We start from the raw sequence: 20472 nt of genomic DNA, 5'->3' as shown, positions 1-20472 counted from the left end.
GCTGGCTTCTCACAGCCTGTGCTGTCCATTTTAGATTGGGATGTAGAGAAGGTACTGGCCTACCCAGCCTCCTGGCTTCTCTGACTGCACGTGTTCCATACAAATAAATGGAAATGGGGCCACTGTTCTCCTGTGTCAGGACATGGTCAGCATAAGTAAGAATACCAACCGGCAGGCACGCAGCGTCTAGTGAGTTCCTATTTCAGCACTGCTTTCTTTGCTAGATCAGGTGGCAGTTGGCAGAAAAACTAGTATTTTGAAAATTCACTTGCTACTTTGCTTCCTTGCAAGTCAAGGAATACCACCCAGTACAGAAGGATAGCTCATGCTTATGAGAATATTTCATATATGTTTTGAGATTGCTGATTTTCTAGGAAGGAAAATCTCTGATTTCTGGACTGCAGTGTATAGGAAGTTGTTGCCAAATCCAACTTGGGTCTGTGGTTTCCAAATTTTGAGATGTGAAAAGGACTATATACTCAGTGATGGCAGGTCTCGTCTGTCTTATTCACCCTAGTGAATGACATATAGCAGCCGTAAATAAACAGATCTTGAATAAATGAATTCATAAATGAACAAATAAGTTGGTAGATTTCTTGATGTCAGTGGCAAATTCATTTTGAAGAGTTTTTCTTGGTCTGTTGTGGTTAAAAGCCTAACAAAAGATGCAACTGACGGTGATTCTTTGAAGATGCAGCCAAATTTTGCTTGAGCAAAACAGGCGTGTGAAAAAAGTCTGGGTTCACAAAACAAATACTGTAAATTTAAAAAGTTATTATATGATTCACAATTACGTGGAAATATGCTTTAATTCAGAAGGTTCCTAAATGCTGGCCCATGATATTTTCTCAGGTTCACGATGAAATAAGAAAAATAAGCTAACTGTATTATTCTTCGTAAGGCAAAATTAATGAATTTAAAGAACTGGCCTTTATTCAAAAATTACCTTCTCTTGTTTCTATAGTAAAAATATATATATAAGATAATGAGGCTAGTCTATGCTAGTTATTCCTTTCTAATGCCCTCACTTGTCAAAATAAAGTCATCAACCCTATATTAGTTCCCCAGCTTTTTGAGGAGTATTTTATTGGCTTGTGAAATCCAAGTGTTGGAGACCAGCTTCGTTTTAAAACAAGATTCATTTTAAAAGCATACAAGTATCTTTCAAAAAAAAATTGAATGAAGGAAGATAGCACGCCCTTGGTCTTAATTACCCATGATAACAATAGCTAAGAGGTATTGAGTGGCTTACTCTGTGCTGAGCGCTGCTCTCAGGGCTTTTAAAAATCTGTTAATCATCTAAATTTCATAGTAGCCCAAGAAGGAAATACTACTTTTCCCCCCATTTTACAGATGAAGACTCTTTCCCACAAAGACGCAAAATACAGCTAGTAAACTGACAGAGCTGGCTCTAGAACTTATGGTCTTCTATCCAAAGAAATTGGGCCACAGGCAGTGCAACCAATAGAAAAACATCCGTTGTTATTATATCCTAATGATTATGGAAATGAAGGTCCAATCTGCATATAGATTATACCCTCCTATCCAAGACTCCTACCATCTTATATTAAATCAGCGCCCTTCCCAATCTTATCAACCCAGTTCTTGATGACCTATTTTTAGCTTCAGTATTTACAGGGGTATTGCTTCAAGCAATATCCTTATTTCTTAAACTCAAGTTTCCACTAGCAAATACCAGAAAACAAAGCAAGAAAATACATTTACAAAGGGGCATTCCACAAAATAGGGGATGAAAGCACAACATTCCTAAATTTAGTCATCATGATTAAGTTAACTTAGGGCAAATCACACAACAAAGTAGATTTCTGTTGACTTAAAGAGTATAAAACCGCAGCTTTCAAATGCTATAAAAAAAGTATTAACATCCTTGCTTTAAAAAAGGTATTGAAAAAAATTAAAAAATAAAAAATAAAGAGGTATTGAAAAGTATCACAATAAGTAAGCAAACTATCAAAACCTCAGTTTCCACATGTAGGTGCCCATCCCAACAATAGGTTCTCACCTAAAAGGAGATTATAAATTTTAGTGGGAACTCCCATAATTCTTTGCAGTGTCAGAAGTCCAGATAGAATACCAATTGGGCAAAGAGGTAAATCAGGAAGTAAAATTCACAATCAATAAAAAGATAAAGAGCAAAACGGATGAATCCAACTAGACCCCTTGACTACAGTGACAAAAACAACTTCCAAAATCACAACAACCTGGGATCAAAGACAGTAATTTCGGCTTCCAAAATCGACAATACTCTTGGTTAATGGCAGAAATGATTCGGCAGGTCAAGGGCAGGTTCCTATCATCCTACCGCTCTATTCTTCACCACCTGCCAAAATACTACATGAAGGGAGTTGTCATTTTATTTCAAGGATGAGAAAGAGGTTTTAACGCTCTGGAGTCCCGGGTTCCCCCAGGAAGGGGCCTGGAGGAGCGGCACCCCTCAATCCCGAGGGCGGGGGCGCGCACCCCGTTGGAGCCCCTCGTAGGGCACACAGCACTCACGGCCGCAGGTGACTCCTGCACAAACTCTTCCTTGGACTTTCTGGCTTCCACTCAAACACCCCCCCCCCCGCCCCCCAGCTCACATGCCCTAGAAACTCGCACAGGAACCAGTTCTAAGACTGCAGCCAACCACCTGGCACCCCTACGCCCCCGCCCCCCCCGACCCCGGCCCAACCCCGCCCAGCCCACTACCGTCCCGCTCCGGCTCTCAGGACTCGCCCCGCCCCCTCCGCCCACGTGACCGGGACCCCTCCCACCCCGCGCCGCGCTCCACCAATCAGCAACCACCTCCGCGGCGCCGACGCTCCCCTTTCAAAAGGCAGCTTTCTCCTCCCGCCTTCAGCCCCGCCCCTCACCCAACCTCCCCGCCCCGCTGGCCACGCCCACCCCCCCAACTCCCCGCTCCCCTCCTCCCCTCCCGCGGACCCCGCCCGCTCTCAGGCTTCGCCCCGCCCCACCCGGGGCAGCGCGCTCGCCCTCGTCTCGCGAGATCTCGGCGTCCCCGCCCCGCCGCCGCGGCCGCCCGCCTCCCCCTCCCGTCCTCCCACCCCCTCCCCCCGATCTCTCCACTCTCCGGCTCTCCTCCCTCCCTCCTCCCCCCTCCACCCTCTGGGCCGGATCTCGTCTCGTCGAGGCGGAGGAGGAGAAGGAGGAGGAGGACGTTCGGCCTGCGCAGTGAGATGTTTGTCCGTCGCCGCCGCCGCCGCCATCGCGGAGGAGCGCGATAAAGGGAGCCGAGCCGGGCGTGAGGGGGACCCCGCGGAGGCGCCGCGCCAGCGCAGCCCCCCCAGCCCAGCCCCGCCGCAGCCCGAGCCCGAGCCCGAGCCCGAGCCCGAGCCCGAGCCGCCGGAGCCCGAGCCGCCGCGGCCGCCCAGGGGCCGGCCCGCTCCCCAGCCCAGCCCGGGGGCCGCGCCGCCGCCGCCGCCGCCGCCCCCCAGCGCAGCCCCTCGCCGGCCCGCCCGCCTTAAATGTGACACCGGCGCCTCGGAGTGCGACCCGAAGCCGCCGCCGGGGAGGGGACGAGCACCATGTCGAATCTGAGCAAAGGCACGGGCAGCCGGAAGGACACCAAGATGCGGATCCGGGCCTTTCCGGTGAGTCTCTCCTCGGCGCCTGGGACCCCGGGGCCGGGGGGCCCGGCGGAGAGCCGCACGCGAGGCCCGGGCTGAACTCCCCCAACAGGCCGCAGGCCCGGCCTCCCCTCCCCCACGCCGCCGGCCGCGGGGCGCGAGCCTTCCCGGCCACGGGGCGGGCGGCTCGGGGGCCCCGGCGCCTCAGGCCGGCGCCGCGCACCCGCCCCGGAGCCTCGGGCCGGCGGCGGCGGGCGGGCGGGCGGCGGCTGCGGCTGCGGCGGGGGCCCCTGGGCCGGCCCCTTCCCACGTTCCCGGGGGGTAGGCCCGGCCCCCGGCGCTCCCCTCCCTGCCGGCGCCCCGGGACCACCACACCCGCGGGGACGGGGACTGTGGAAGTCTTCCGTGTGTGGGGGGGCGTGTGTGGAACTTTTCACGTGCGGTCTCAAAAATAACCCGGCCTCAACCAGGGCCCGCCAGACCTTTCGGGGGGTGGAGGGGGCTGTCCTGTGCCTCCGCAGGAAGGGGGCTGGCCGCCCACCTACCCGCCCCCCGACGCAGTGACCGTGGCTCCTTGCACTGCTCGGTAGTAACGCACGCACCTAACCTCGTCAGCTGTATTTATAGCCTCTTTCATCCACAGGCGTCCAAAAGCACTTTACAAACTCTTCTTGTGCAGGAATTGGCCTCGCCACTTGTAGGAGGGTCAAGGGGAAGCCAGAGAGCACACGCTGGACAATGGCCTCTCCAGATCTTAGCCGTGGAAGCCCAGCAGGAGGGGGTCGTCACTGCCCCGAGTTGCTCTACGCTGTGGGTTTCAGCGACAGCAAAGGCTGCTCTGTTTAGAAACTTTCTTTTTTAGCGTTACGTTGAGTCATACGCTGGCATTATTTAGTGTAGAGAGTGTAACTTGGGATGCCATACCTGATTCAGATAGCCCATGGCAAGCAATTAAAGTGTACTGTTGTAACAGAAACTGGACGTTCTTGCCTCACGTCGCTACAGTAACAGGTATATGTCAAGAAAGGCAAACCAGCAGTCGAACGGAAGGTTTTGTTTTTTTTGTTTTTTTTAAAAAAAAAACAACAGTAAAACTGGGGAAAGATCTTGAATGTCTTAGAATCCTACACACGTCATATTTTGGGAAGGGGGGAAAAGGTGGGGTTTGTATTCACTGTGGGAAGGCTTGCTTTTTTCTGAAGTGTGATTTGCAGTGAGGGAAGACACTAATGCAGAAGAGAACTAATGAAGTCTGTCAGCATGTTTTCTCTTAACAGTGAAGTGAGCTGGGCTTAGGAATTTTTGAGTAATGTTAGTTTTGCTACTAAAGCAGTTGTGAACATGTTTAGCAGGATTTCGAATTATTAAGAGTTTCAAATAGTTTTCTGTATAACAAGTTTTCTAGGAAAAATTTGCTATTCTTGAAGTCTGAGTTCTTCTAACTCAAACTTACTACTATAATGCGGCATAGCTCACATTTGACATGAACTCACTTTTGTTAATATTGCGATTAACCAGTTGTACCTTTAAGCGTGATTAGCTTTTTCGTCCATTTAGGTTTACCTCTTCCTACCTGGTCTTCATTCCCTCATTCGTTTAATGAAGACTGAGTACTGTGTGCCAGGCACTGTTCTAGGAGCTTGGAGTAAGTCAATACAGCTTGAAGACTAAAGATCCCTTCTTTCTGGATGTTGTATTTATTATTGGGAGAGGCAGGAAAGAATTTCATGATTCCTTTAGCAAAAGAGTATAGTATATGATAGGTTAGCACATAGTCCTGAAACTGATTTTTTTTTTTTTTTTTTTTTTAGTTGTGTTAATGATTGTGAGCTAATTTGGATCTTTTCTGTCCACAACTTGTTGCCATCTAAGATTTTCTAATATTCTTTATTGAAGTTTATAAATGACTACTGTTTGATACTCAGTAGTTTAGTACCTGCTAATTTTTAAAAGCATAGTTTTTCAATGTTTCATGATTTATAATATTCGTAACAACTTTCTACTGAAAAGAACCTAGATTTTTTTTTGATTTATAAACTTCTAAGTTACAGTTTCTTGGATAAATGCCTCAGTGGTATGATATTTCACCGACTTACCCTTTGGTAAATGAGTCCTTATAGACCTTCAAAATTTCTCTTTTCTTACAGGTTAGCAGTCTTCTAGTAGTAAATGCATACTGTTCCATAAAGAAAAAATAGCGTTTGTATGTGGTACAGATGTACAATATTTATAGCTATATAGTATTTTGTATTAATCTTTGGACATGCATTGTAGGTACTGTAGTTTAAGAAAATTATAGTTTAACCAAAGGTCTCAGGTGCTCATTTCAGGATTCTGTTTTATAAAATCGACGTGTAAAAAGTGTAAAAATATGTTTTGAGATTGTTTTGTTTTCATTGCAAAACAGAGTGGTAAGTGAACTCACAGGCTATTCTATAAGATGTGTAAGCATATTCCAGATACAGACCCATCAGTAAAATCAGGTTCTTTTTAGTGTTTTGAGTACATATTTTAAGTGTTCCTTCATTATTGTTCCCAAGAGTAAGTTATGCCATACCACAGTTTTATCTACAATTTGCATTTTAAGTAGAACTTTTCGTAAGATTTTAAGAGAAATTAGTTCTTTTTAAGATGGAAAACAGTGAGGACTTTATGGATTCATAAATTGTTGATGGAGTTAAAGTTTATCCCAGCCTGAAAGCTTTCCTACACTGCACAAAATATGTCATTTCACTTTTTTTTTTTTGGTACCCAAAATTAACAGCAAGGGGCAAAATTTTTTTTTTAAGGAAGGAGGCTGTAGTTGCGAAACTCTTGGAAGCTATATGGATTTGGATCAGAGTGCTGCCCCAAGAAGTTTCTGCTCTTCTTTCCTTGCTGTTGTTGAATGTCTCACTCCTGAGCTTTTCTTTTGTTCTGCTATGTAGAATTAGTTGCTGTCAGGTGAACCTTTTGTCCTTTATCTTCGAAAAGCCATTCCTCTCCATCTGTACTTTCCACATGGGTTTTGTCCACATGGGCTTGAAAAAACTTGATTGGATTGGAGGGGATATATTTGAATGAAAATGCTCCTCTCTCTTCTGATAGTCCCTTCTTGACTTAGCCTTCAGAGTTTAGAAGTCATATTATGAAAGTGATGGTCTTTAGAAGTGTGTGATCTGGAAGTGGTTTCAGTTATTATAGAGCATAGTCATGATGAAGAATCTCTGGTTGTGATGTCCACTCCATAATCCTAGATTGGCTTCTTGGAGCTCTACCTGTGTAGCATGGACAGTGAGTCATGTAGAGGTTATTGTTAGAGGGAAACCACAGAGTGGATGACAATAGAAGGAGATGAATTTTAAGATCATTTGTGATGTACTTAAGAACACAAGAGTTTAATGGTAATTGGGGACACTTAATTTTGTTTTTCCTAGCTGTGGTAAAATTTGCTAGATTTGGGAAAAAACAGCTTTGATCTTCATAATAGATTTCCTTGGAGAAAGTAACAGTTGCCTAGGATTACCTGGACTATATACAGGAAAGCTGAATAATAGTCCTGGAAATCAAACAGGGTGGGGAATTAACTATATTTACTTACCATTCTCTAGCATACAGAAACTATGGAGTAAGTTATAAAAGATTCGTTAAAGCGTTGTTTACACTTAGACTGATTTGTTTAGTAGTTTCAGGACATCCAGTTATGTTGTAGCTGTTAGTATGTTTTCAGCTTTAGAAGTTAAAAAACAAAAGCGTAAAGTAGTTACCTATAAGGCATTTGTATTTTGCATTATCTTCCTAGATACTTCAGAGGAGCCTGGAAAATGATTAGTTCCAGTATTGAATTTGAAACTATTTTAAAGTATAGGGTATATTGTAGAATTTGGCCTTTTAAATAAGATTAGTTCATTGAGACAAGATGGAGAAAGCTTTATTTGTACATCATTCATTCATTAAATTTAGCTAAGTAATAACAGCATTTCTCTAGTTCATGAAGATAATATAATTAAGACTTTGTATTTTAAATTGCTCCCATCAGATAATTTTTTGCTGTTATTTTCATTGAAAAGTATCTGATATTTGTTAGCAGTTTTGTTAAATTTTTGTAAAAGTTACTGGACAGTTCGTTGTTTCAAATGCAACTCTGAAAATAGATCTCGTTTATTCAAAAATACAGTAAAAAAGTAAAGGTGTTACTAGTAAGCACAAATCACTGAGGTATAATAGGACTTGCAATTAATGTCTGTCAGTGTATTGTGAAAACTATTAAGTTATAATCTGTCAAAGCAATGAATTCATTTTAGTAGATTTTCTAATTATAAAAGTGATGGATATTCATGGTAAAAAACTTAAGTATCTAAATTTATAAATAAAGAAATAAAAATCACCTCTTAACCCTACTGCTTGGGAATAAGCAACATTTACATTTTGATGTGTTTTCTTTTAATCTTTGTATTGTATACTTGTGAGCACCCAATAAAATTGAGGTACTACATTATTTTAAAAACTATTTTTTAAAAATATGGTATTCTCATGTTAAATGTATGAAGAATATGATTTGTAAAGACTAGTACTTTATGGTACCTCAGTTTGCTTAACCATTTCCCTGTTGCCAAGTGTTTTGGTTGATTCCAGTTAATTCATATTTATAGATAATAAAATTGTGATTATTTAGGCACATAAATATTTGAGTCTATCCATGATTATGGAGTTACTATGCCAAACAAAATTGATATATATTGCCAAACTGACCTTCAGAAAGGTAGTAATAATAATAGCTAACACTCAGTGAATGCTTATCTTGTGCCACACACACTGTTCTTTGTGTTTTGCATGTATAAATTCAATTCATTTGCACAACTCTAGTACTGCCACTAACATCTATTTTACAGAGGAAGCCTTGAGAACCTAAGAAATTTGCTTCAGGACACTACTTGTAAGTGGCAGGACTAGGATCCTAATCTGGCTCTAAAGTGAATGTTCCTCAGAATTAATTATACCTGTCAAGGTTGTATCGCTGTGTTTCTATTATATAGCAGTATTTTAGCCAACATTTTATATCTTTATTTTTCATAGGTGAAAAAAATAGTACTTTAATGCTTTAGTTTGTATTTCTTTGACTACTCATTAGAATAAAACTATGGATAGTCCGTAGGGGAATTTTCCTTTAATTTTCCTTTAGCGTATTCAACGTCTGTGTTAGGAGTATGACTAAAAAATAGACTGAGAGTGTAATAGAGTGTGGGCTTTGGACTGCCAGATTTTGAATGTCATTTCCACCTTTTTTTTTCACTGCATCATTTTTAACAAGTTACTTAACCCCTTCTAGCTTCATTTTCATCCTCTGAAATGAAACTACTAGTAGGATGTACCTTATAGGGTTGTTGTGAGATAAAGCATTAGAACACTACCTAGCACATGGCTATGGTTAATAACCACTATTTAGCCATTATGCCACGATGTAAATGTTAAAATTGAGTGTTATTTTTGCAGGTAGTTGTATTGTAATACCATATGCTTGTTTTAGTGATGCTGCCATTTTTTGGTACTGTTTTTCATTTTGAAAAGCCTGCCGGTCCAATTTGAACCACACTAAGTCTCAAAGGATGCAGGTTTGGTGCCACTGGAGCACTTGAGAAGAATGCTGCTGTCTCTTGGGGGTAGATTTAAAAAAAGTTCCAAGTAATGATTCTCACTTAATCGTTGGAGTAGGTATGTTACTTCTTGGGTAACTTTACTGAAGAAATAAGCCTTCATTTGATGTGTTCTTCACATCCTCCCTTTCTCATCCATTCCCTTGGTTTGTTTCACTCTTGGACTAGAATGTGGTCCCTGCCCAAAGCTTATAACAGACACCCTTTTGAACTACAAAACACCGTAGTGTCAGACACAGTGTAGGTGGTTAGTGAATGATTAAATGAGAAACTAGTCCCTTAAGCCAAACCATAGTAATTGATTAATTGGGTAAGTCAATGCAAGTACTAGTCTGAAATGTTTGAACTGTTGTAAGTAAAGTCTTAAGATGTAGTCAGTCATTAATGATTTGAAGTTGGCCTAGTCCCCTGAAACAATAACGACTTGAAAGTAAAGATAGTATGATACATTGGCAATAATCTTGGCTTGAGTTTCAGACTAAACCTGTGGCCCAGTCTTCTCTGTTAACTAGCTCTGCTCCATGTTTTACTCCCTCCACCATAATTCGTTCTTCCTAGCCTATTCAACTGTTCATTCTGATCTACTTTCATTGTGGATCTACTCTTCTGTCTCTTCAGGCTATTCTCAAAATTCTTTGCCTTTTCATCTGAAATCTGGCTGTGTCTGAGAATACAGGCTTATCTTCTTAAATTGAGGTGTCTATTTCCTTGTAATCTTGAATCATTGGGCCCAGCTACCATTTATTACCACATCCATCATCCTCTTTTGTGGCTCAGGCCCTTGCGAAGTACTCCTTTGTGCACTCCCTGTGATTGTTTCCTAACTTCTGGTACATGTTCCTTCGATCAGTGAAGACTTTAATAACTTCCTCACAGACATTCTTTCCAGTTCAGATCTTAATTTTATTCACTATGTGTGGCATAATCGTTCATTTATTCAATTTAAAATCCGTTTATTACGTGTTCTACTGGAGGTTAGGCACTAGATAAATGAGGATGATCAAACAGACCTGGCCTCTTCCTATTACAGTGGTCTTCACTGTCTTAGAACTTGTCATTCCATCGCTTCAGAAACCTTAAACTCCCAGTATTGCATTCTGTCCTAGCTTCTCCATTTATTAGATATAATAAGTGAGCAAATCATTTGACCTGTTTCTTTTGTAAGAAGGAGAAAACCATAGCACCTACTTCATAAAAATAGTTAATACCTGTAAAGGTCTTAGAATGGTGCCTGGTGGAAAGTAGGTGTTGTAAATAAATTGCAGTTAACTATTTAATTATTCTATCCTACTTGTTGCTTGTTTCCTTCTTATATTAATGTGCTCTTAGATCTCAAGAAGACCCCTTTCATTCTTTCCAGCCATGGTGCCTGTTACTAGTTGCCTCTTTTTTCTTACTACTTCCCCAGAGCAGGGCCAGAAATAGTGCAAAGTATCTTGGATCATTCCACCCATCTGCCTTCACTGCTTATACTTTTTAGGCTGTTGTGCACTCCTGGGGAAAATTGGAAGATAGTGGTTATCTAAGCTGGACTCCCGGGCCTCTGGGCAGTTTTGTGTGTGTGTGTCCCTGGTAAGCTCCCTCTCCCTTTTCCTGTGTGAGCTATTCCAAACTTTAATCATTGCCCTTAAGCTCTTTATTGAGAATTCTCTTATCTGTCTTCTTCCAGAAACTTAACTACTCCTTCACTGTGAAAACTAATGTTATCTTGTATAAGTTCCTTCAGCTTTCTTTCCTTTCAATTATAGCCTTTAACCTGTATCTTTACTCATTCTCACTGCCTTCCCTCAGGTCTCAGAGAAGGAAGACATTCTTTTCCTGTCTTCCTTGTCATAGTAACTACCATATTATATTTTTTCATATCCAAAAGTCTGCATCTCCTTTATTAAAATGTGATTTTCTTTAGAGGAAGCATCAAGTCTTTTTGTATTGGTTTTTTTTTTTTTTTTTTTTTTTTTCAGTGCAGCACAGTAGTATCCAACAATGTTGAATGAGTGGACTAATAAATTATTCTGTTTTCTCATCTTTAAGATGAGAACTGTAGCAATATTTCTCAGACATTAGTTGTGGCAGTTAAAAGAAATGTCATAAAGTGCTTTCTAATGAATGGGCATCACAGATACTTGAAAAAATTTTCTGATTGTAAAGTCAGAATTTTCAACTAAAAGCGTGATGCTTTTCATGTGGGCCAGTCCTTCCCAAACTCATAATCTCCAGGACCCAGGAGGCATAGGAGGAGTGGAGTAGGTGTATCTTCAAAAATCTCCTCTTGTTATTTAAAGCTGTCTGTAAATTGCCATTTGTATAAAAGACTTCAATTTGGAAAAGTTCTATTAACCACTGCTTTAAAAATCACTAATCATTAATCCAGTCCTTTTAAAGTCAAGGAGAGTCCTACTTGCCCAAGTTGAGATAATTAATATAAATTGAGAACGGATCCTTTAGCTGACTTAACCCGTAATTCAGAGCTTTTGCTACTAGAAGGCATTCCTTTATTTTTTTAAGTCAGTTTGAGGTTGAAAATGTAGTGGAAGTAAAACTTCCTAATTTGACTTTTCATTCTTTCACTACTTGTAATCATTGAGGAAAGGGATGGACCTAAATTTACTCTTTAAATGAGAAAAGGTTACTGCTAAACAAAAGAATAGAGACCTCAAAGGAATATCTTTGCCTACTTTAAGAAAATACAAGCTTCTTTAGAGTTATTTTTTCTATAAAAGCAAGGCCTCATTGCTAGGAGGTATTCTTTAACATGATTGCATGTCATTCTTATCTGAAGCAACTCTTAACTGAGCAACCCCTTAGCCTCATCTGTTTTCCCTATCCTCTTGAAAGTAATCATGATACATTCTTTTTCCTTCTTCCTTTACAATTTTTAGATAGTATGAGAAATTGCTTTATGAGATTAGTAACCTACAACTTGTTGAATGTCTACCTTATGTTAGGTTGTGTTTTAGGTGCTTGGAAATATAATTATCTCAAATCCTTAGAACCTTTAGATGTTGTTACTGTTTTAAATCTAAGGCTCAGAGAGACCTAGTAAGGTGTGTATAATATTACATGTCTACCTAAGAAAGGGCAAAGCTGGAATTTAGATCCCAGGTGGTTTGATTCAAAAATTCATGTTCTTTCCACTACACCACACTACACTGCCTAGTTGTATTCTGTTAAGCATTTGCTAGATTCTGAAACATTTACTTTCTTAAGAGGAATATATTAGAAAATTAATTCTAAGATTGCTGTTCAAATTATTAGCCACAGGCAGATCCAGGCTTATACAATGCAGTACTCTTTATACAAAGAATTGAAAATTAGTTTTTGGCCCTTGGAAGAAGCTTTTGCAAGTGCAAGTCTCGCTAGATTCAAGTAAATGCACCTCTCATAAGAGAATAAAAGTAAGAACTTCGAATCAATAAAAGTATATATTCAGTAAAATTTGAGTATATAAATTGCTCTATGCTAGTGTGAATTGGCTTGAATAAAGCAAAGTCAAAACCTATGAGAAAGGCAGTAGCTGACATATTTGTGAGTTAATGCTTTTCTTTTTAAGCTATAAGGCTGATAGCACATTTCTAACTTTTTCAGTTAATAGAAATTTATCTTTTTTTTTTTTGATAGAGCACAACAGGAGGTGGGGGAGGGGCAGCTAGAGAAGTAGACTTCTACTGAACAGGGATCCTCATGTGAGGCTTCATTCATCCCAGGACCCTGGGGATCAGGACCTGAGCTGAAGGCAGATGCTTAACCCCCTGAGCCACCAAGGTGTCCCAGAAATTTATTTTTTTAAGTATATGTTTTTAAAGTATGTGAAGTTAAAATACTTTAATCTTTAATTTTTGCCTTTGAGAACATATTAAGAAATACATTAAACAGTAAAACAAATTTTGAAGCACAAAGATCAGATACTTTAATTCACTTTTCCTTATGGCATATGCAAATGAGACATGAAAGAAGTGGGTTTTTTTTAACACTATCCCTAGCCAAATAAACAATTTATTTGCTCCTGTTTGTATTCATATTTTAATTTTTAAAAGCTAAAAGGGATTTTAGAGAGAAGCTGTTCCAGTCCTAATAGATGAAGAAAGGGAGGACTAGAGAGGATGATTTACTCACGACTTGAATTTATGGAAGAACCATGACTAGAAACCTGATTTAAGTTAAAGGCTCTTTTCTCTAGTCCGAACTGAAACAAGCATCTAGCCATAATAATTCAGTGTTAACATCGATCTATTCAATTATAAAAAGATGCCTTAATACTAAGCACCCAGGTGATTTGGGGTTAGTGGGAGGACTCCTAGTTTAGGACACTTGGATTTCTTCATTGCTCTAATTAGCTATATGATCCTGTTAAGCCACTTAGCCTCAGTTTCCTCATTAGTAAAATGAGATTTTAATTTTTATCTTAGGCTCATTCTAACTCTAAAAATTTCAGTTACGTAGGTGTATGTATGTATACATAAGTCTAGGAATGGAATGTTGGTATGTTCTTTTGTGGCAAAATATTTTGTGTGGTGTTGCAAAAGTCACCTACCTCTCTTTTGGATTTAGGACTTTGTTTAAAATAAGAATGGTTGATTTCAGTGATGATGGTCAAATAGTACAAGTAGTGGGAAATTAGCTATGTTTTTGTATACTTTTGTATGAGTTGGTAGTTTTAGAGAAATTTTGAGATTTGATACCAGCTTTTTGCAATTTCGTATCCTGGGCTTTTGCTATCACATCACATTTGGTTACAGTTAGTCACTCAAAGACAAAGCTAACTGGTAGTTTATACTTTTTCACATGTTTTTTTTCCTCTTTGGATTGTGTGTAGCTGATTCCAGTGTAATTTACAATTTGTAGAGCTTTTTACACACATTACCATAGTTTTAGAAAAACAGGGCTTACCCATTTCACAAAAAAAACACATTACCTAAACTAAAGAGAAGAAAATACTGTCACTTTTCATTAGAATTAATAATTTTAGATTGTAGGATGGAAACCTGCAAACATGCACTTAGATATAAAGTATAAGCAATTTTCTTTATAGTGAATGTCTCTAATTATAATGTTTGAAGATTTCTGGTCAAGATGAATTTTGTATTCTCCAGATAAATGTGTTTCACGGTGCCTAGATGGTAGTCTCTCTTTTCTCATTAGTGAAAACAACATCAGTAGTAGAACAGTGACAAACTTCTTGTTTCAGTGGGAATACTTAAAATTGCATCTTATGGTGATTACCAGACCATGAAATGTCACACATATCTTTTGTCATATACGCAAAAGTCATTCATAGAGGTATATTTGAAATACATTGTCTGTACTCAAGTGAGTTGTGACTTCCATGGACTTTAATAGGCTAATCTGTAAGTTTGATCTTTGGTATTTGAAAAAATAAATTGTTCCAAATTTTCAAATTGATTTTCAATCAGCCTACTCATGCTGAGGACTAAAATGCAGATTATAATTGAACCCTCCATTGATGATTTAGCTTTCTCATTATAAACATTTCTGATCCCTAGTGATACTAAGAGCCCAAATAAACATAGATCAGACTTGGTTTGTGATTTCACAGAATTGTCTCAGGCTCTTGTGCTTTTCTAATTGATAATCTTTTTCTCTGCTCCCTTGACATCAGTTTTATTACTTTTGGCAGCACAGTTCTGTGCCCATCTGATGTCAACTGTAACCACAGAGTAACCATTTGAACAAACATCAGTCTCAACTTTACATTCCGGTTAAGTCATTAAGTAAGGCTCTATGTCAATTTTGTATAGTAAAGAAACGAACTTACTGAACAAGTGCTGTGTGCCAGATGTTTTCACAAACTTTGTTAATTACCACACAGTACATCATCTTCCAATTCTACTGCCACGAGCATGTGAGGAAAATAAATTCTGGAAAATTAAATAACTTGTCCAAAGTTTGAATGTATCCCATTGTACTGTTTTCCTTAGCACTTGGGTCTTTGGTTATATTTTTGATGGTTGAGGCTGGTTAAAGATTGATGGATAAATGGGATGCTTGCAGGTGTCATACATCATTATGTAGTTGTTGGTCATCAAATAAGATTCATCATCATAATTAATTGTAACTGGACCACATTCAAATCATATTTTTTTGAAAGGCATTGTGCCATGTATTATAAAGGGTACAATAAAATAAAGGAAGAGAAGAGAGACTTTATATTACTCTGAGGTGTGTGTAATCTGGGAGGGAGCGTCCTTACATAATTTATGATTTAGTGTGTCTGACTAGAAAACTGCCATTCCTCAGATATTTGTACCAGAGCAACTTTCTTTTGAGGCTAAAGCTCAAAATTAAAATCAAGCATTTTTCCTTGTTTATTTTTTTTCTAGCTGTGTCATTCTGAATTGCTTGGAATTTCAAATTCTCACCCTTTTTCCCCACCCACCCTGTTCTAAATTTCTTGTTGCGAAAATTATTCACAGGAGACTAAAGACTTCTTGTGCTTTGTATATAGTGAATGTGAAGAATACAGTTCTCTTCATTTTAGTTTTAATTACTTCAACTCTTGATTATTACAGATCCTTCAAGATGTGTAAGTATAGACTGTCATCCTTTCAAATTCAGGCATTTTAAAGGTGGTTTTTATATCGTTTGAAATAGTGTAGATGAATAATCAAAGATGTTTGTGAAAGAAAATTAAGACTGTAGGGTTATTTTTGTTATTGATACTTACTAGTGAGGAAATTGTAACCCTGGATTAGGAAGAGGCAAGAGAGTGGAGGTCAGTTTTAAAAATAAAGTCTCGATTTGGTTTTTAAAAGTCTCATTAAACCATAAGCATTTAAGAATGTTTAATTATACCTTTCCTTTAAAAAGAGTTTTTGTTTCTTTTCTTACTAAATGAGTTTACTGTCCTTGCTGATCACTTTATAACTTGAACTTGGAGCAGAATACCTCTTATGCCTAATAATTAGCAAACATTAAATGTTTGTATGTGTGCATTTTATTATGTTCTTGTTCTGCAGCATTATAAACAAATTCCTTCCTGAGTGTATTTGCAGTTAATGGAACCTAAGGAAATCTGGTTCATCAATGAGTTTAAAATCCTGTGTGAATAATTTAGAATATTACTTTTAAAGAATGTTATCGGTTTTTTTTTTTTTTTTTTTTTTAAAGACACAGTCTTAAAGGCCTATAAGTTTTATGGCTCTAGAGAAGTATAGACTGATGTTTTTGCGGTTAGCATATTGATGAGATTAAGGCTTAACATTTAGTTCTTTTTTTAAATTTATTTACAGATTTTATTTATTTATTCATGAGAAACAGAGAGGCAGAGACACAGGCTCCATGCAGGAGCCTAACGTGGGACTTGATCCCGGGTCTCCAGGATCATACCCTAGGCTGAAGGTGGCGCTAAACCGCTGAGCCACCGGGGCTGCCCATCTTTTAATTTTCATTGACAGTTAATGGTTATATTCTGTACCAAAGATGAGTGAGAAATTAAAGTTCATCAGTAACATAACTATTTTGCCACTGTTACTGACACGTTCACTTGATACCAAAACATGCATATGTAAGAATCTGCACTTGAAGCCCATTTCCTTTGGCATATTGTTTTTGGACTTGCTTGATTTAGGGAAAGATTGTAGCTTGTGAATCCTCTCCTGAAGGACCTTTTTTATTATGATTTTTCCTCCTAGTTATCATTTACTAATACAATTAATGAATAAGCAGTTAAGTGAATGTGAAAAACTGAAAATACTCCATGATAAGTGAAATTTAGGAGTCTGTTGTTCGCACATTATATTTTATTTGAAAAGGACATTTGATTATTTTAAAATTACATTAATCGCTGTGGATAATAAGCACATTGAAATATTTTTCCATATCTTTGTGCTTACTAATTCAAAGGTTCAAAATTGCATTAGTATAATATAGGTAAAACAGTATTCACCAGACATTTGTTTATGGCTATCTAAATAGCATTGAAGGAAAATGCATAACCCCTTAAGTAGCTCATAATCTAGTGGAGGAAAAACATGCACAGATAATTATGAATCAACATGAAGTATAGTGATAGATATGTCTTGGGTATTATCAAAGAACTAAGAAGGAGTGGGATCTCCGGGTGGCTCCACGGTTTAGTGCCTGCCTCTGGCCCAGTGAGTGATCTTGGAGTCCCGGGATCGGGTCTCACGTCGGGCTCCCTGAATGGAGCCTGCTTCTCCCTCTGCCTGTGTCTCTGCCTCTCTCTGTGTGTGTCTCTCATGAATAAGTAAAATAAAATCTCTTTTAAAAAAAAGAACTAAGAAGGAGTTCACTTTGCTTGAGGAGGTCAGGGAAGGATTCCTGGGAGATAGGACATCTGAGTTGTGTTCAGAGGTTATGTAAAGAATTGAATAAAGAAGAGCAGAGGCAGGGGGTGGGGAGGCTTTAAGATGATGTGGGAGGGTGGTGAATGAGGGGGAGGTATGTCACTGGATTGAGAATAACCATTGATTTAATGTTATCAAGGAATAAATGTAAGGTAGTAGTGAGTAAAGCGAGAGAAGTAGGCATAGACTAGATTTTAAATAGTATTAGAGTACACTTTTTTAAAGTACATCCTTCCACCCCTGTTCTTAATGAGAGCTAGATTTTAAACATGCCTGTGATGCTTGAGTTTGTTTTTTAAATGGTGATTCTGAGAAAGATAGATTCATAGAGGTTATTGGAGTTCATGATAGTTGGAAGGCTGTCATGGTGATCTTGATGCAAGTTTTAGGACAAGAGTATGTAAGGTGAAAGAATGGGAGCATATTTGAGAACTATTTTGGGCTTATGTTAGCACTTGATGATTGAATGAAAAGGGGACGAGAGATGAAAAGTTAGAGCATATGATTCTAGCATGTATAACTAGGTGGCTTGTGAATTAGAGAATACAGAAGCAAGTTATGTGTGTGTTTTGAGGATCACTTTAGTGGGGATTTTGGACTTGATAAATTTGATCTGTATCTAGAGCATTTTGAGATGTGTCCAGCAGGCAGTTGAATAAAGTAGTTTTAGACTTTGGGGGAATATCTGGGCAGGCCATACAGATTTGGGAGCAATTAGCATATAAGTCAATAATTTATTCTTAGAGATGTGGGCCAAAGTTCTTGGGAAATCTGATAAAAGCACAGGAATCCTCATCCAGGAAAAAAAAATGCACACATTATATTTGCAAAATTTTGTGTACAGTTTTAGAGGCTCCAGAATCTCTTGCTAATCTGGTGTCTTGTAAATTTTAGAACTTCAGATGTGTGGGTAGTAATTGTAACCATGACAATGATGGAAATGCATAGTGACCCAGTGTAAAGTGAAAAGAGCCAAGGACGGGACTCTGGGGATTAAAATGTTTTAAATGGCACTGGAAGAATACGAGATAGGAAGTAGGGAATTGTGTTTCTAAAAGAAGGCTACATTATACTGACTTGCATTTAGCCTACTTGTACTCTTTCGTACTCTTGTTTTTATCTCGCATCTGTTTGTTTATTAAGCTTGAAAAGTTATTTTTTTCCTTCTGACAGTTGATGCCCATTGATGACAGTTTAAGAGAGTCTTTCATTGGACACTTTTCATTAGTCGGCATGTGAGGGATTGTACTGTGCCCTGGGCTGGGCTAAATTCTGACATTCTTACTTAATCTTCGTGATAGTCCTTTGAGATAGATACTGTTATTAAACCTACTTTACAAGAGAGGAAATGAAGATTTTGAAGAGTTAAATTTGCCCAAGGTCACATGGCCTTTTAAATTAGCAAAGCCATGACACAAACCCATGCCTTCTGGACAGCAAAACTTATATTCTCTACTAGTATATACCACATGATAATCAGAGACTCACACTGTGATATTACTATACCGTATTAGCAGAATGTAATGTGAGTCCAGCAGTTTGGACTAGATTTGGGGATGTATAAATTCTAGTCTCTGCTCTGAGATTTGGGGTAAATCATTTAATGTCTCTGGGTCTATTTTTTCATTTACTTGAAAATTTTTATGCCTAAACATTGCTGTCCTGTGGCTCCATATCTGCCCTGCCCTATATAGCATGAGTACTGAGGAAAATACTCCGTAGAATCTTGGATTATAAAACAACTCTTGATTTATATATGTGAGAAATGATTTATTATAATGTTAAGGTTATTTCTACAGTATTCGAAATCTCTTGGTTTATGTTTTTAAAATTCTTTAGTTTCTATTAAGTAATTCGTGATGGGTAGGGATCTTATTGTACATTTTCCAGCTTTCATGGGATCTTATTTTATAGAGCCTGAAGAGATCATTTGAAGTTTTGCTCAACTATTAGTAATATAGTTACTCTGGAGTTGATAGTCCACATTAACTTTGGTCTTTCTCTGGAATTGTTTTGAATGTTCTGCTTTATATGTTCATTGTTTAATGTCAAGAGATGGTGTCTTAGTCTGCTTTTTTATAACCCCTGCATGTGCTGCCAGCAGACTAAAACCATATTGCACGTATATGAAGTACTTGAGACCATCATTATCCTATGGACCTGAATCTTTTATTTGTGAAAACTTAGGAACAGCTACATCTTATTTAAAATATCTTATATGAATGGCATCCTACATATCAGGGTATCTGATAAAAATAAGATAGTAGTTTGGACGTAGAGATAAATTCTCTTAAGGCCGTTTCAGAAAACTCTTTAGTAGATTTGGGATTTGAGTAAGATGTAAGTAATAAAAAAGAAGTAGTTATTTTATAGAATTCCTTCTAAGCACTCCAGAAAAGATTAGAATAATAAGACTATTTGAGTCATCTGCTTAAGAATCTTCTATGACTGAAATTTGAGCTTATATATTATTGCTAGGGTAACTGAAAGAACTATTTTGCCTATGTATATTCTATATTCCTTACTCTTTCACATTCATACCCATTGGACATTGCTTGGAAGGAGTGTGGTATTTTTCATAAACCACTTTATTGAGACTTGATGGACATAAAAAAGCTGTACGTATTTAACATATGCAACTTGACGAATTTAGAGGTAAGTATTCACCTGTGAAGCCATCACCATCATCTATGCGATAAACATATTCATCACCTCCAAAAGTTTCTCCTACTCTTCTTTGGAGAGGATTCCACTAGCTCAGTAATTGATGTCCAGTCCAGGTCAGAAATATTTGTGAAGCTGATGAACAATTATTGCGATGTTTCCCAGGTTGTGAATGCAGATCATGTGGCAAAAAAGCAGCTCTTTAGTCATAAGGAATTAGCAGGAAATCATTCCATCAACAAGTATGACTGTCTGTTATATGCC

The 20472-nt window shown here is 38.8% G+C and overlaps 1 protein-coding gene and 1 long non-coding RNA gene across 9 annotated transcripts in view; one reads left to right on the top strand and one right to left on the bottom strand.

Moving 5' to 3' along the window:
* The window catches only part of LOC144296108 (uncharacterized), a 63571-nt gene extending 59003 nt beyond the window's left edge, over positions 1-4568 (bottom strand). The window contains exon 1 of one of the 5 annotated variants that reach the window (XR_013363258.1): positions 4190-4568. This is a non-coding gene — a long non-coding RNA (uncharacterized LOC144296108). Of the gene's footprint in view, positions 1-2709; positions 2748-4189 lie in introns of those variants that run through there. The other 4 variants (XR_013363260.1, XR_013363256.1, XR_013363245.1 and 1 more) reach the window with 4 other exon arrangements.
* CUL3 (cullin 3) overlaps positions 3471-20472 on the top strand; it is an 87335-nt gene continuing 70333 nt past the window's right edge. Inside the window, exon 1 of one of the 4 annotated variants that reach the window (XM_077868980.1) lies at positions 3471-3611. In XM_077868980.1, the coding sequence (XP_077725106.1) occupies positions 3546-3611 (66 nt within the window). In that variant the 5' untranslated portion in view covers positions 3471-3545. Of the gene's footprint in view, positions 3612-4310; positions 4398-4578; positions 4599-20472 lie in introns of those variants that run through there. The other 3 variants (XM_077868982.1, XM_077868979.1, XM_077868981.1) reach the window with 3 other exon arrangements.

The sequence above is a fragment of the Canis aureus genome, chromosome 24 (genome assembly GCF_053574225.1).
Source record: "Canis aureus isolate CA01 chromosome 24, VMU_Caureus_v.1.0, whole genome shotgun sequence".
Classification (NCBI taxonomy): domain Eukaryota; kingdom Metazoa; phylum Chordata; class Mammalia; order Carnivora; family Canidae; genus Canis; species Canis aureus.
Note: the sequence above shows the minus strand (reverse complement) of the source record. Positions and strands in the feature narration are given on the sequence as shown.